General features: G+C 40.9%; 1 protein-coding gene across 1 annotated transcript in view; it reads left to right on the top strand.

The window, feature by feature from the left end:
* The window catches only part of zdhhc11 (zDHHC palmitoyltransferase 11), a 95,396-nt gene that overhangs the window by 23,122 nt on the left and 54,136 nt on the right, over positions 1–18,138 (top strand). Inside the window, exon 2 of the mRNA XM_072560582.1 lies at positions 16,372–16,593. Coding sequence (XP_072416683.1) covers positions 16,372–16,593 — 222 coding nt within the window. The remainder of the gene's footprint in view (positions 1–16,371; positions 16,594–18,138) is intronic.

Raw genomic sequence — 18,138 nt, 5'->3', positions numbered from 1 at the left:
CCTATTGGAAATGCACCCTGCAGGGTGGAGTATAGACCTAAGCAGTGTTTGGATCACAATACAAAAACCTTAAATAAGCAAACTAGAAATGCATGTATAGTAACTTACATTGTAAGATATTACATTATGCCTAGAGATTTCTAGCCACACTCTCTCTAATTGAGGAAGTTTCTCTCTCTCTCTGCTGTGACTAAGTTCTGTTCAATGATGGAGCAATACTCTCTCAGGAGGAAGTGAAACATTGATCTCTCAGCTGTGAACTAGTAATTAACAGTAACTTTGAAATGGTCCTAATAAACTTTCTCTCCAGATTGTCAAGAGAAGAATTGTCTGACACTATTGAGAACTTACAAGAGAGGAGAAAAAGCTTGTGATTTTAAGGGCCCAAGCAAGAGATTCGATCAATCTTATGATGGAATGCAAAGCATTAGAATCACTCAGTGTAGGAGCATCAGATCAACTGGAACTTGTCCATTGTGTATTTCTGCTGAACTTTTGAGCTCAGATGCATCATAGAGGAATAAGTGGCCATGTGTTTTGATGATTTCCAACTCTCTGCACTGTCCTGCAGTCTCTATGGGAAAAAAAATCTTTGAAACTGCAGCATGCAACTTTTGCAGTAATAGCTTGGGACAACTGAAAACTAAAGATGGGGGTTAGGCAGTTAAAAAAGCTGTTTAATTTTCAGAATCATTCAATTGAGTAACTAAATCAACTTGCTTTCCAGTTGTAAGAAAGTTGCATGTGTCTGGTGGGATTGTGGGGCCAGGGCAGTTGATATCAAGGGGTCATGTGATTAAAATTGTTGGAATATGCATAACGAGAAGTTGGCTAACGTAATTCTCAGAAAACAACTGCTAGAGGGGAAAGTACACTGCATTGAAAGATTTATTAAGAATTTATAACAGTGATTTGCATTAACATGCAAAGAATTTATAAATAGTTTGAAAGGTACTGGGGAAGGGAGTGATGTGAGTAAATGTAAGATAATGACAGACTTTTAAAAAGTTTACTCTCTTGTGAGATGTGGGCGTCGCTGGCTGACCAACGTTTTTTTGCCAAGCTGCTCTTGAGAAGCCTTCTTGAACTGCTGCAGTCCACCTATTGTAGGCTGACCCACAATGCCTTTAGGGACAGAATTCCAGGAAGGAACAGCGATATATTTCCAAGTCAGGGTGGTAAGTAGTTTGTGGGAACATAGAGGTGATGGTGTTCCTATGGATATGCTGCCCTTGTCCTTCTAGATGGGAGTGGTTGTGGGTTTCAAAGGTGATGTCTAAGGATCTTTGGTGAATTTCTGCAGTGCATCTTATAGACAGTATACACTGTTGCTACCAAGCATGTGGTGGAGGGAGTGGATGCTTGTGGATGTGGTGTCAGTCAAGCGGGCTGCTTTATCCTCGATGGTATTGAGCTTTGAGTGTTGTTGGAATGCATCCAGGCAAATGGGGAATATTCCATCACACACCTAAGTTTTGCCTTATATATGATGGACAGCCTTTGAGGAGTCACGAGGTGAGTTACTTGCGGCTGTATTTCTACCTTTGATCTGCACTTTTAGCCACTGTTTATATGGTGAGTCCTGTAGAGTTTCTGATCAATGGTAATCCCAAAGTAGTTGATAGTGGGGAATTCAGTGATGGCATTGCCTTTAAGTGTCAAGGGGCAATGGTTACATCATCTCCTAATGGAGATGGTCATTGCCTAGCATTTGTGTGGCTTGAATGTTACTTGCCCCTTGTCATTGCAAGCCTGGATATTGACAGATTTTGTTGCATTTGAACACAGTATCTGAGGAATTGTGAGTGATGCTGAACATTGTGCAATCATTGGCAAACTCCCTCGCTTCTGACTTTATGATGGAGGGAGCAGCTGAAGATGGTTCAGATTACTTACAGTGTGGCAACAGGTCCTTCAGCCCAACAAGTTCACACCGACCCGCTGAAGCGCAACCCACCCAGACCCATTCCCCTACATTTACCTCTTCACCTAACACTACGGGCAATTTACCATGGCCAATTCACCTAACCTGCACATTTTTGGAATGTGGGAGGAAACCGGAGCAAACCCACACAGACACAGGGAGAATGTGCAAACTCTATACAGACAGTCATCTGAGGATGGAATCGAACCTGGATCCCTGGTGCTGTGAGGCAGTAGTGCTAACCACTGAGCCACCGTGCCGCCCAGACAGAGCTAAGCAATCCCACAGCCAACAGATCAGATCTAAGCTCTGCAGTCCCTGCCACATCCAGTCATGAATGGTGGTGGACAATTAAACAACTCAATGGAGAAGGAGGCTACACAAATATCCCCATCCTCAATTATGGAAGAGCCCAGGACATCAGTGCAAAAGACAAGGCTGAAGCATTGTGCTATGTGCCATCTCAGCATCCTCCAGTGGTCCCCAGCATTAAAGATACCAGTCTCCAGCCAACTGGATTCACTCCACGCAATACCAAGATATGGTTGGAGATACTGGATACTGCAACGGCTATGGGCCCTGACAACATTCCGGCAATAGTATTGAAGACCTGTGCTCCAGAACTTTCTGCTCTCCTAGCCAAGCCCTGCGATACAGTTACAACACTGGCATCTAGCCGACAAGTTGTAAAATCGTCTAGGTGTATCCTGTACACAAAACGCAGGATAAATTCAACCTGGCCAATTACCACCGCATCATTCTAGTCTTGATTATCAGTAAAGTTATAGAAGATAACATTAATAAAGCTATCAACTAGCACCACTCAGCAATAACCTGCTCAGTGATGCCCAGTTTGGGTTCTGCCAGGGCCACTCAGCTCCTGACCTCATTACATCCTTGGTTCAAACATGGTCAAAGGAGCTGAATTCCACATGTGAGGTGAGAGTGACAGCCCTTGACATCAAGGCTGCATTCAACCAAGCGTGGCATCAAGTAGCCCTAGCAAAACTCAAATCAATGGGTATCAGAGAGCAAACTCTTCACTGGTTGGAGTTATATCTGGCACATAGGAAGATTGTTGTGGTTACTGGAGATCAGTCATCTCAGTTCCAGATCACCACCATAGGAGTTTCTCAGGGTTGTGTCCCTGGCCCAACCATAGTGGGTGGCACGGTGGCACAGTGGTTAGCACTGTTGCTTCACAGCACCAGAGACCCGGGTTCAATTCCTGCCTCTGGCGACTCTCTGTGTGGAGTTTGCACATTTTCCCTGTGTCTGCGTGGGTTCCCTCCGGGTGTCCCAGTTTCCTCCCACAATCCAAAGATGTGCAGGCCAGGTGAATTGGCCATGCTAAATTGCCCATAATGTTAGATGCATTAGTCAGAGGGAAATGGGTCTGGATGGGTTATTCTTCAGAGGATCGGTGCGGACTGGTTGGGCTGAAGGGCCTGGTTCCACACTGTAAGGAATCTAATCTGTCACTTGCTGCTTATGCTGTCTGGCCTGCAAATAGTCCTGTTTTCCAGCTTCACCAGGATTGACACCTCATTTTTAGCTATGCCTACTGCTGCTCCTGGCATGCCCTCCTGCACTCACCATTGAACCAGGGTTGATCCCCTGGCTTGATTGTAATGGTTGAGGGGGGATATGCTGGGCCATGATATTGCAGATTGTGCCGGAGTACAGTGCTGTTGATGGCCCACAGCACCTTATAGATGCCCAGTCTTGCGTTGCTAGATCTGTTCGATGTCTGTCCCAATTAACACAGTGATTGTGCTACGCAACACAACAGAGGCAGAATTTGTCTCCACAAGGACTGTCACCAGTACTGTCAGTGATAGATTCATCTGTAGCTGGCAGATTGGAAAGGATGAAGTTGAGTAGATTTTTCTCTCTTGTTGGTACCCTTACCTGCCACAGGCCCAGTCTAGTAGCTATGTACTTTAGGAGCTGATCAGCTTGGTCAATGGTGCTGCTACTGAGCCACTCTTGGTGGAGGATATTGAAATGTCCCAACCAGAGCACATTCTGCACCCTTAGCACCCTCAGTTGGCTTAGTTCTGTCTGTCATTTGCTGTTTATGCTGTTTGGCACACAAATAGTCCTGTTTCATAGCTGTGTTCTTCAACACGGAGGAATACTAATTCATCAGCTGAGGGAGTACAATCCATGGTAATCAGCAAGAGGTTTCCTTTCCCATGTTTAATCTGAAGCCATGAGACTTCAGGGAGTCCACAGTCAATGTTGAGGACTCCCACGGTGACTCCCAAGGCAACTCCTGCCCAATTATACACCACTGTGCAGGCACCTCTGCTGGATCTGTCCTGCCATTTTGTCTGGATACATCTAGGGATGGTGATGGTGATGGTGGCATCTGGGACATTGTCTGTAATGTATGATTCAGTGAGTATAATTTTGTTAGGCTGTTGCTTGACTATTTGGTGAGACAGCTCTCCCAACTTTGGTGGTAGCCCCCAGATATTATTAAGGAGTTCTTTGCAGGATCGACAGGGCTGTTTCTGCCATTGTCATTTCTGGTGCCTAGATCATGCTAGCTAGTAGGTCCATAATGCTTGTTATTAGTGTATTTGTTTTCAGAATGTGTTAAAGGACTCCTGATAGTGTTCAGTTTGTTGTTGCGAAGTGGAGATGGTGGATCATTATTGTCTGTATCTCAGTCTTAACCTAATGATGCTGTGTAGAAGCTGAAAGCAGCGATGTATGAGTTACTGCCTTTATGAGAAGGCAAATTGGGAATGATTACATTAGATTAGATTCCCTACAGTCTGAAAACAGGCCCTTCGGCCCAACAAGTCCACGCCGACTCTCCGAAGAGTAATCCACCTAGACCCATTCCCTTACCCTTTATTTACCCCTGACTTGGCAATTTAGCATGGCCAATTCACCTGACCTGCACAAATTTGGATTGTGGGAGGAAACCGGAGTACCCGGAGGAACCCACGCAGACACAGGGAGAATGTGCAAACTCCACACAGTCAGTTGCCCCAAGGCAGGAGTCATTAAAAGAAAAATGGGAAAGATAAAACTGATCATGAATTACATAATTTATTTAGTATAAACGGGACATTTTGATGTTTAAAAGCATATTTCTTGCTATCTGTTTTTCCACGTACTCTCACTCCCTCACTGTCTGTAAGTACAGAGTTGGTATGACATTTATGGGTTCTGTGGCATGATGTGGGGGCAGTGATAAACCAAGTGACCAGAGTTTACTTTCTATACGGTGTTCTGAGCTTGGATCATGCCTCGATACAGCAGTAACTAAATTTTCATAGAAGGAAGACCAATAAAGAGAACACTTCCCCAAAGTGGGACAATGCTTATGCACAGTTACCTCAGCCTTAATTATAAGTCCAAAAGCGAAAGCTCCTGGTTTCACTTCGTAATGGTGCATTGATTCTCTTCTCAAATGTTAATTATAGAGTCATACAGCACAGAAATAGATCCTTCAATCCATCCAGTCCATTCTAACCGTAATCCCAAACCAAACTAGTCCCACCTGCCTGCACTTGATCCATATCCGCCAAAACATTTCTTATTCATGTACTTATCCAAACTGTAACTAAACCTGCATCCACCACTTCGTCTGGAAGTTCATTCCACACATGAACCACTCTCTGTGTAAAAATGTTGCCCCTCATGTCTTTTTTGATTTTACTCTTCTCACCTTAAGGATATACCCCTAGACTTAAAATCCCCCACTCTAGGGGAAAGACACCTGCTAGTCACCTTGTCTTTACTCCTAATGATTTTATAAATCTAAATAAATTTTAATTTCACTAAGAATTCGGCAGTAAGTCACGACAACATTTTTTTTTTATCCAGCTTTGTCTGTTTATGTCAGAGTAAAAGCTGCTTTGACTGAATGACTGAACTCAACATTGCCGGCTTGTCCTTTAGACCTATAGTGCTGGATGCTGTGGGGTGCTGGATACTATGGGATGCTGGATGCTATAGGTTGCTGGATTACCAATTCTGATGGAAGCCCATACACCAAAAGGCCAATCGTCCAACAGCCATTCCTGCTGGAAGCAACACTAATTACCCAAGCCTGCACCTTCTGTCCCATGTGAAGTTTATCTTATGGAGCTGGTGTATTTGACCACTTATGATCCTTAGTAGCACAAGTGATGCCTCCTCCATGCGTTATAATATAGGAGACAGATCAGGGACCAGTGGGAAGGCCATGAAGGATTTACATGTCCCTTTACTGGTCTTCTAGTGTGCCAGAAAGGAGCTGTGAAATATAGCCCATAGAGTGATTTATCACTTCTAATATCGTAAAACATCCTAAGATTCTGCACAGGCTTGTTATCAAATTAAATTGATACTGAAAATGTGAGGAAGGTAACTGGAAGATAACCAAATATCATCTTAAAGGAAGAGAAGGTGAGGCAGAATGTTTAGAAAGTATTGGCATCAACAGTGAAGCAAAATAAATCAAGACTGAGAGGGTTTTGTGGTAGAATAAAGTTACAGAGCAAGAGAGAAAAGAGACTATAGCAACTCTACTAAAGATCATTCAGTGATTTAGCCATGATGTCACAACTGCTTATGAACTAGTTTTGTCTCTCCTTGTAACATGCCTTCAGTAAGGCATTTAAGGCCTCGGCCTTCAACTTTGGAACCTGTTATAGGATTGTTAAGCTGTAATGTATTTTAACACTTCCTAGTTGAAGCCCTTTTGATAAATATGAACATGTGATAACAAACATTGCTGTGTGCTAGCTTATCATTGCACAAGATCAGAGAGTAGATAGATGGGCGCTTCAACCCCACTTTACTGATTTGCTAATTTCATTTATCATGACTGGAAAAGCTGAGTACCTTACAGGCAGACAGGAGAGGAAAACCACTGTGATATTTTCCCAAATGACCACTCCTACCACTGTATGGCTTTTGCCATCACTCCCAAAATATGTTACTGGATAAGGGATGTTTAAGATATAATTCACTGTTACCAATCCTCCTGTGTTGTTAAATTTCTTGGGGAAGTTGGAGTCGTAACAAATGTAAGAATGTTGCATAGATGACTGCATAATCTAGTGATTTGTGGCAATCTTGAGCCACTATGGAGTTTCTAAAAACAGCTGCTGTTCTTCCATAACAAGAAAGTTTACTGCATGATATCAATAAGTACAACTACATTCGGTCAGGCACTTACTTTTATTCAGTTATGGATGTGGGCATCATTGGCTAAATGAGTTTTGAGAAGATTTGTAGCTCAGGTTGAGGTTTTGGATGTAGGTTTGCTCACTGAGCTTGAAGGTTCATTTCCAGATGTTTTGTCACCCTACTAGATAACATCTTCAGTGGGCCTCAGGTGAAGCACTGGCTAAACCAGCACTTATTGCCAAAGATGCACCTGAGAAGGTGTTGGTGAGCTATTTGACTACCAGGACCTTAAGATGGTACAGATACACCCGTTCCCTCTGAAACCTAATGTGGAACCTCTTGTCTCCACCCACAGATTGTGTGTGAAATCAAGACAATAATGGGGCCAGAATATCATGAACATTAATTTCTTCAAAACATTACCTTCCCAAACAGCTGACCTAAGATTTTATTTATGTCATTCTTAACCCATTATACAATGTTGTGTATAACCATGCTGTATTTACCACTACTCCATCTCCCCCAAGTCTTTGACTTTACAAATGTAGGTAGTTGGATGTCTCGCACATTCCTCTTTGGACTTGGAAAAACGAGAGATCTTTTGTTTGAAGTCTGATAACCCTGATTCTGATCTGTGAATTATTTCTCCCTGGATCACCTTTTGTATCTGGATATTCTTCTTAGAGGTTGTTGTTCTTTATAAACCTTGTTAGTTTATGACCTTATCTGAAGGACCTTTAATATCTTGAATTTTTGTCACTGAGGGATTCTTGCTAGCACAGGTAGTTAGTCCAAAACCTAATCTGGTATATGTGCAATCTTGTGAATATCCAACAGATATTTTCTTATTCTTGACTATGTCTTGATTCTGTGGATATAGGCCTGGCTCCTGTGGATCATGTGCAGCTTATCTCCCTCGAGTTATTGATCAGGTTGGATGACTTCAGTCGCCCTCTGTGGTAGTTTGACTGGTGAAGTAAAATGTGGTGGTATAAAAGCACAGCAGGTCAGGCAGCATCGAGGAGCAGGAGAATCGACATTTCAGGTATAAGCCCTTGATTCTCCTGCTCCTCTAATGCTGCCTGATCTGCTGTGCTTTTCCAACACCACACTCTTGACTCTGATTTCCAGCATCTGCAGTCCTCACTTGCACCTAACTGGTGAAGCACACTACTTCAAAACCTCAGTCACATGACTGAAGGAATGCTGCTCAATCAGCCGTCAGAGCGTTGAGTCATTGAGTCTTCTATTGTCTGAAGATGATCATTGAAGTATTTCTAAATGAGTGCAAGTGGGTTATACTGCTCATACTTGATTTCAGAATTTGTTTCCTTCCACAAACTTTATTGAGTTTCATCTTCTGATCAACTTCAGTGATGAAGGAGTCTTTGTTTCAGATCTGACATTGCTGTCTTTCGCTATTGGTTGTTGCATTTCAGCTGCTTGCTAACTGTCTGGGTCTTCTTAAATTGTTAATGTTCTTAAAGTGATAAACTCACTGCTTGTAATGATTTATTTTCTTCTGGATGTTCTGAATTACTTTTCATGGTGGTCACCAGATTCACACCACTCAAACCGTTGCTATTTTCATAGAAGACTATTCCTGGTAACTTGAGGTATTTGCTATCTCTATCTATATATGATAGGTTTGTTTGAGGTAGTTCACCACCACCTATCCTCATTTATTTATGCTTTATCTTGGGCCTTCCCATCAATTAGTGGTAGAGGATACAGCACAGTACAGTATCTAAAATGAGGCACTGCTTTTAGATAACAAGAAAGTTTATTTCAATGTAATAATGAGTACATATTTTGTCAGAAATAATTACTAAAGTCCTTGGGAACTTGTGCAATTACTTCTACTCCTTCTGAAAGCATGATTAAAACTTCTTGCTTTTGCCTACATACAGTGTCTTATATCATCAGAATGGTGGTGCCAATGCAATATGAACATTAACCTCCTTCAGATTAGCAACGCTTTACACAAAAATCTCTGATTTTTCAAGTCTATAGCATTGTCCACTCATCCGTGTCTTTGTTACCTTTGGCTTTGATTATTCCTATGCCGTCCTGCTGGACTTACCAACTTCCTCCTTCTTATAAACTGAAACTCATCCAACACTCTGCTATCCATATCCCAACTTATACTAAGTTTGTTCACCAATTCCTTGTGGACTCCCAGTCTGGCAATTCTTCAATGTAAATTTTTCATCATCGTGCTCTGATCTCTCCAAGGGTTAACATTTTCCCATCCCTCTGACCCTGTGGAACTTCATTCGCTTCCTGAGGACTCTGTGCTTCTTTTTTGTCTTCATGTCCAATTCCTTCATTAACAGTAGTAACCTCAGCCATCTCGATCCTAAGCCCAGTAATTCCCTCCCTAATCTTCTCCATATCTCTTTCCTCCTAAAGTGATAGCTGACATCTCTGAGTTAGCAACATGTGGGTTCAAGTCCCACTTCCTGTGAATTGAATGCAATGTCTAGGCTGACACTATGGTTAAGTGATAAAAATGTGTTACACTCTTCGACGTGCAGTCTTTCATGAATGCTAAACCACCTGCACTCTTAGGTAGACATGAAAGATTATATGACTTTCAGTTGGAAAAGAATTGGGAGTTCTGGGCAATATCTAATCACTCACTCAACATAATTGGAACAAATTAACTAGTTATTATTGCCATGTTATTTGTGGGTGTTTACTGAGTGTAAGTTGGCTGCCATAAGACAATAAGAAACAGGAATCTTGTAGATTACAACATTGCCTACATTAAGTTAAGGAAAAGAAGCATTTGCTGTAAAGGTTTTCAGGGCATTCTAAGCTCAAACCCACAGATAAGCACAAACATTTACTCTTAAAACCTCTTCTTTTCATCATATTTTTGATTGCCCTTTTAACATTTCTTTCTGTGGCTAGGTTGGTTTCAAACAAATATTTTGTTTTATTTATGGAGTGCCAAAACATTCAATGAGCCTGTTTCTGCAGGGATTTTACAATACATTTGTGTTTTGATGATTTGGGGGATGTAATTCCTTAAATGTTGCTGACCCTCAGGAATCCCTAATCCAGCACTGTCCTAAACCTTCTGCTACTGTAGTCTCAATGTTTTATAAACTGCCTTCTCTGCTGCCTTTTTCCTAACAGCCCCTCGGGTCAGTAACATGATTCCTATGACTCTTGTTTACCTTCATGTTTTTGACCACGCAACCTCATTTATATTAAAATCAAACAAAGCAGCAGTGTCTTGCTGACTTTGACAGGGTCAACAGCTGTCATGATCTAAACTAGTTAGCATCATTTTTAAGAAATTCTTTGTGAGCCAGGGTGGGAAAACAAAGTCGGATGGTTGATACCAAGTCAAAAATCATCAGGACTAGAAAAGCAGGTCTTGTGAATCAAAACTGGTGCCAGTGATGCCAGATATGAAAAGAAATTCAGCCATAAAGGTCGGTGTTTGGTTTCAATGCAAATTGTATTCAGGCACTTATTGTCATTTTGGAGAGAGCCTGTTGCATGCTGTGATTGTTATGCTCAATAATAACTGAAGCTTCAATCATATTCTCTTCACTGATCAAGAAAAATTGTAGTCAAATTACATTTTTATTTATTGGGAATTACGCTTTTTCACTTTTTAGAATTATGTTTTAGCCTGAGTAATTTTCTGTTTTTGTAGCTATTTTTAAGATTTGTGGGTAGTGATGAGATTCTGTGTCAGATGTATTTTGAGCTTCGTAATGCTAAGGCATCAACATGCAGTTTGACTTGTATGGTTAAAAGGCTGAGGTACCACTACCCATCATGATCATCTGCTTCAGGTGTTTCAAATTTCTCTTGTCCTATTGTGATATACCATTTCCTTTCTAATGACACTCCTTAAGACCCAGCTCTTGCCTGCCTTTTGGTTTATGAATCAATATCACATTATGTAGCTTGGAGTCAAATTCTGTTTGAAAGTTACTCCTGCAGAATGCCTTTGGACAGTTTACTATGTTGCAGTTGTTGTTACGTTCGTTGAGCTGGGCATTTGGTTTGCAGCCGTTTTGTCTCCTTTCTAGGTGACATTCTCAGTGCTGTTGCAGCTTCCTGTGAAGTGCTGCTGTACTCTGTTGGTTGGAATTTATTTGGTTTCGTTCCTACTGCTTCCGGTTACTGGTTCTGGTTGTTTGTTGCAGTGGTCGGTATATTGGGTCTAGGTCATTGTGTTTATTGATGGAGTCCGTGGATGAGCCTCATGCTTCTAGGAATTCTCTGGCTGTCCTCTGTTTGGGTTGTCCTATTATTGTTGTGTCGTCCCAGTCGAATTTGTGGTCCTTGTCGTCTATGTGTATAGATACTAAGGATAGCTGGTTGTGGCATTTAGTGGTTAGCTGATGTTCATGAATGCCGATCGCTAGTTGTCTGCCTGTTTGTCCTTTATAGTGTTTCGCGCAGTCTCTGCATGTAATCTTGTACACCACATTTGTCCTGTATTAAAGGAGCACATATATACCAGTTGTTACTCTTTAGATATCTTCTCTTTGGGCTGAATAGCGACTTCTGCAAGTCTCCAACATCAATTGTTCTAACTAGTTTTTGTTTTGAAAAATATCTCGATTTTTGGCTGTCAATGTAGTTCATCCTATGTCAAAATACATAAATTTATTCCTTAGTTTTATGCTTGGGTGCATAATTCCTCTTGATGTTTCAGGCACTACTAAGCGAGCGCTGCCCCATTTTATGTGTTGTCTTTTCGATGAGACATTAAATCAAGGTCCCAAATACAGTATAAAGTAGCCTTAGCAACCACACCTCAGGGAGGGGAAAGATTGAGAAGGAAAGCCCTTTGTGGTAACCTCAGAGTTTGGAAGTAAGACAGGTATGGAAGACTCTGTGGGCAGTTTTTAAAAGGCTCACTAAGTTATGACATGGGAATCACTGGCTAGGCCAACATTTATTCTTTTATCAAATGTAACCATCCAGCATTGTGGGATTTGAGCCCTTGTTCCCAGAACATTAGCCTAGGGTCCAGGATAATTATGCAGGGCATTGCCTCTATGCCATCACCTCTCCAAAGACAAAGGCAAGTAGGGAAATAATACTGGGCCTGGCCATGATTTATCCTTCCAGAGACATCACTAAAACAGATTTGTTGCTCATTACTAATTTGCCGTTTATAGGGGTTTGCTGGATGCAAATTGATTGCTGTGTTTTTCTCTTGTTTTGGTCTGTGAGTCATGCACCATTTTCTTCAATGTCTTGCACTGTTCATCAACCGTCTTTTTGTCTAAACTCCTTTCCCAATTCACTGCTTCACTCCTGTGTAATTACCTTTATTTAAATTTTGCATAGCTGTTTATGACCGATGTTTCTCTCACTCAAAATGAATGATATTCTAGCATGTTCTTCTACTATGTTATGGTCACTATTCTCTAAGGATCTATTCCCCTTGGATAATTTATTAAACCTGTCTCATTCACTTTTCCAGTTCCAAAATAGCCTGATCACTAGTTGGAACCACAATATATTGTTGCAGGAAACACCTATAGTATACTTTATGAATTCTTCCCTATGGCTACCAGTGCCAATTTGATTTTCCCAATCTACATAAAGATTAAAGTCGCCCCATGTTTGTGAATTGCCTTTTTTTTACATGATTTAATTATCTCCTGATTTATTCTCTGTCCTACAGCACAGCTACTTTTTGTGATCCTATAGATCACTCTGACTTATATCTTTTTCCCATTATTATTTTGTATTTCTTTCTGTTGTGATTCTATGTAATCCAGTCCAAAATCATTTCTTGTTAATGTACTTATTCTACCTTGCGCTATCCAAACAAACTCACCACCCTCCCCTGCTGCCAGTTCTTTCCAAAGGTTGCATGTGCCTGAATATTCCCAGCTTCAATTACCTTCTAATTATATTTCCATGATGATTATTAGATCATATCTGTTAATCTCTATTTGTGCTGTTAATTCTTTTATTTTGTTCGGAAAGCAACATTAACTGATTCATTTTGCCTTTTCACGTTTTGTTCTCTCTTTCTCTCTCTTTCTTGCTTTTCTTTATGCTTGTATACTTTGTCCTTTTCTGACCCACTCTCAATCATTGTCAAAATAGTAACCCTATAATGCTGCTGTATTTGCTTGCTTTGCAAGCTTATGTTTCCCACTTCCTAAATCCTGATTTGACTGGTTATGTTCAAAGCCAAATGAACTGTAACCAAAAATAACTGGAACCACACAATATTTGAAAACAAGCCATCCTACCCATGATGTTCAAGCTGTGTATGAGCTCCCTCTCATTCCACCACATCTCACTCTGTTAACATATCTTTTCTTCCTTCGTGGATTATAAAAAGTCCCTTAAAACTCATTTGCTATTTGCTTCAACTCAAGAGTTAACTGGTTATCCATCTAATTGTTGTCATGGAAAAGAAAATTTCCCAAATTTCATATCAGCAAGACTCATTCTGTGATTGGTTGGAGAAAAATAACGATGTTACTATGGTCATCATGGATGAGTTGGAGTGAAGGGTCTGTTTCCATGCTGTACAACTCTATGACTGTACTAGATCAGGTCAAAGGATAATGAGAAACTACCAACTTGGTCATAATGGGAACAGCATTTTGAAGAGTTGGACTCATTAAAGACTGTATTAAGCCATTGTAACATACCGAAAGACAGGCTATGGTGAAACAACCATCCAAACACTTCGCAAGACTGATGTAAACTATCTCTTTCTTGGTCTTGTCAACCTGTCTGCAGCTTTCAATACAGTTGACCATTATCTTCATCCAACTGTTCTGTATTGTCATCCACCTAGGTGAGATTCCTCTCAACTGGATGTATTCTTACCTATAGCTGTAGCTGGAAAGCCACTTGTCATTTACCTGTTTCCACGTTATTACATCTTGAGTCCATGAAAGTTTGAACCAAGACCCATTCCTGTTTCTCATCTACGTGCTGCCCTTCAACAACTTCATTAGAAAGACATCATTGGTTTGCTGATGCCACCTTCATTAAAACGTCTCTTGATCTCTCCACTGTCTCTAAATTGTCAGGTGGCTTGGCTGGAATTTAAATCTAAAGTTAATAGAAACTTCCTGCTGTCCTCACCACAAAAGCTGTTCCCTTAGTTGCTGACACGGTTGATCTCTTTGGCAACTGTCTGGAACTAAATCAGATTGGTTTGTGTTGCTTCCAGGTTTGTGTTGCTTCCAGGTTTGTGGCTCGAGGTCCTTTTCTGAACTTTGGAGAGATGGAAACCCTTGTCAATTCTGGGGCAGTTTGTGTCCTGTAATATTGTTTCCCCTTACCCATGAGTGACTGCTGTCTGACTCAAGTGTATTTTGCCAAACTTTTGATTTCCATGTTTGTGTATAATACTGTTTTCTGTAAGTATATCTCTCACAAGTACAGAGTATTCCATCCGTACTTTACATTCTCTTGCATATGTCTGATGTCATTGTTAATCACTACATATATAAAACCATCTCATTTGCACATTCTTCTGATTAAGCTACATAAGCTACATGGATGGTTCACATTCTTTGTCCTAAAATTGAATCTATGATGACCTTTCAATCCCACTTCTGAGACCACCAATTTTCACCTCCATAAAGATCCCATAATTCTGTCCTAACCTAAGCTGATCTACTGAAAAAACACTTACCTATTATTTTTGTACATGTAGATTTGTTAATAGGCACTGCCCAGCCTTCCACATTCAACTCAGTCATCCAGAACTCTGGTCCTTCCACCCTTTCTTGTATCATGTTCCATTCACTCATCCCTCCTGTGCTCAAACTAAGACATTCCACGAGACCAGTATAAAGCAAGAAAGTGAAGAAGGTGATCTAGCTTACAAAGAGATCTTGATCAATTGAATCAATGGGCTGAGGAGTTGCAGATAGAATTTAATTCAGATTAAATATAAGGTAATGTATTTTGGTACAAACAAGGAGTTATACAATTAGTGGTAGAGCCCTGGGTAGTGTTGTAGAACAGAGAGACTTAGCCGCTCAGGTACATAATTCTTTGAAATTTGCAGGTAGACAAGGTGGTTAAGAAGACATTTAGTACACTTGCCTTCGTTGCTTAGACCTTTGAGTATAGGAGTTTAGACGTCATGTTGAGGTTGTTCAGGATGTTGGTGAGGCCTCTTCTAGAGTACAGTGTCCAGTTCTGGTCACCCTATTATAGGAAGGATATTATTAAACTGGAGAGGGGTCAGAAAGATTTCCCAGGATGTTTCTGGGAATGGAAGCTTTGAGATATAAAAATAGACTGTGGTCTTTTTCACTGGAGTGTAGGAGGTTGAGGAGTGACCTTATTGAGGTTTATAAAATCATGAGGGGCATAGGTAAGACTAATGACAAGGGTCTTTTCCCTAGGGTGGATGGGTTCAAAACTAGAGGATGCATTTTTGTGTTAAGAGGAGAGAGGTTTAAAAAGGACATGGGGGCAACGTTTTTACACAGGTGAGTGGTTTGTGTGTGGAATGAATTGCCAGAGAATCTGGGGGATGCAAGTACAGTTACAATATTTAAAAGAAATTTGGATAAGTACATGAATAAGAAATGTTCGAAGGGAAATGAGCCAAGTGCAGACAGGTGAGACCACTTTATTTTGGGAACATGGTCTAGATGCACTGAAGGGTCTGTTTCCATGCTGTATGACTCTATGACTATTGAATGACAAAAATGAATAAATAATTGACCAGGGCACCAAGGAAAATGCCCCTGATCTTCTTTGGTAAGTGTCTTATACATTGCAGAATATTTTCTCTGACGTTGGAATTTTTATCTGAGTGTTACTGCTTGACTAAAAGCTGACAAGTAAGGTATCACTTGACCCATAATCCAGACAATACTAGTTCAAATCTCTCAATAACAGGTTTAAATTCTGTTCAAAATATAATCAATGTATGTATAAAAAGAGTATGTGTAAAAGTAATCATGAAGGTAATTGTTTTCAAAATAAATAACTGAGGATCACTGAGGTTGTTCAGGGAATGATCTGATCTGTTGTGACACCAGTCCCCCAAAACATTGTTCCCACTATGAAGTGGCCTACTTAGCTGTATCATGCAATACAAACAATATCAATGCAGACTGCAGTGGATCAAGGAGATGGCCCACCACTACCACCCATCTTTGGGGTAACCAGAGTGGGGTGCCAGTCTTGTCCGTGATGGACACCCCAAGAATGAATGTGGAAATGTACAAAAACTGGATTGTTTAGAAGCAGAAGATTTTACATATTGCAAAAATCAGTCACCAACTTGAGGAGGGGAGGTGTTAATTTTATCTCTTCTTTTTTACCCACAGATGAATTGTTATGACCGGAGATTACGGAAAACTGAGCCTGAACGGGAGAACAGCAGAAATGATCTAGTTACTCCTCCAACACGTTCAAGGGTCAATGGTTGGACATTACCTCTGCATTCCTTCCAGCTGATTGCCTTTGTGCTATATTTCTACCTGGCAGTTGTTGCCTTTGGGATTTACATACCAATGTTGCCATATGCTTGGAAATATGCTGGTTATGCTGTATCCTTTCCAAAATATGACAGGGGATCAATTCATGTCAAATTGCAAATAACTTATGTGTGTTTCACCAAGTTTATTGGATCAGGAAACTCTAACCCTAACTCTTTTAAAATGAATTTGATTACTTTCTCAACTCCTAAAAACAGTATAGAAAATCCATAACAAGCATCAGATTCTGTTTTGAGCAATTGGATTAAATTGTGTGGTTTCACGCACTCACATCTGTGATCACCATGAAATAGAGGGAAAAGTGAATAAGTATACATACATGAGATTGTTATTTTCATGACAGTGTTAGAGATGAATATTTTACTCTGTACTCTGAATGCAATTTGGAGGGCACGGAGGCTGCAGTCAAAGAGCCAACCCTCCAGGCTTGACTGTCAGGAGTCTCCTCAGGAACATAGGATGTAGGAGCAGGAGTAGACTAGTTGGCCCTCTGTATTTGCTCCATCATTCAACTGGATCATGGCTAATCTTTTACCTCCAGGCCGTTTTCCTCAAGTATCCCCATATCTCTTGGTATTTTTAACATCTAGGAATCTATCAATCTCGGGCTTGAACAGAATGACTGAACTTCCACAGCCCTCTGGGAGAGAGTTTTCTAAAGCTTCAGTGCTTTGAGTGAAGAAAAATTGCCTATTTTCCGTTCTAAGTGGTCTGTTCTTTTGTTTGGAAACTGTCTCCTGGTTCTAGACACTTGCCTCTCCACGTACTTGTTGAATCCTGTAAGAATTTTTCATGTATTAGTGTGATTGCATTAAATTCTTCCAAACTTCAGGCCTCTGCTGGAAGCTACCCAGGAGTAACTTCATAAATGCAATGAAGGATGATTTTTCTTGAATCTTTTGTTTGCTAATTCCAAAATATTGGACATGATGGAGGATGAGGAAACCGTTTGACTCATAGTTAGGAATCACTCAGTTGGGTAATGTAGAGTCCATTTGCTTACTGACCTCATAGAATCATAGAAACTCTACAGTGCAGAGATTTTACATTCGGACAACTTGGTATTGAATGATATTATTTAGTGTGAAAAATCAAGGTCACACTAATTACTCAGGACATTGTGTAAATTGTGTTCCTATTTATGTCTCTCGCCACCTGGATCATGCTAATTTCTTGCGTGAATGACCTTTGAGGAACTAGCTTGTCAGGCAGTGCTCAAATGGACCTGTCATTCCCACTGGGTCAGAATCCTGTAACTTCCTCCCTATCAACAGTATGGACGTAGTGAGGATACATGCAGTTTCAGGAACATGGCCCACCACCACCTTCTGAAGAGCATCAGGTAACAAATGATAGCCTTCTCAGCAGTGTTCACATCCCAAGAGCCAGGGTGGTATCAATCCCCTTCAGGAGGGCAGACTCCCTTTGTGTGAGCAATGATAGGACTTTTTATTGCTTGAACTAGCAAACCCTTTGTTTGTATTTTGAAAACTATTTAGTGAGATCTGAGAATTACCCAGTTTTTGCTGCCCATCCCTAACTGCCTTTGAGAAGGTAGTAGTGAGCTGCCTTCTTGAGCGACTGCAGTCCATCTGT

Source organism: Chiloscyllium punctatum, chromosome 41 (genome assembly GCF_047496795.1).
Source record: "Chiloscyllium punctatum isolate Juve2018m chromosome 41, sChiPun1.3, whole genome shotgun sequence".
NCBI lineage: Eukaryota > Metazoa > Chordata > Chondrichthyes > Orectolobiformes > Hemiscylliidae > Chiloscyllium > Chiloscyllium punctatum.
This window is presented reverse-complemented; position numbering and strand designations above follow the sequence as displayed.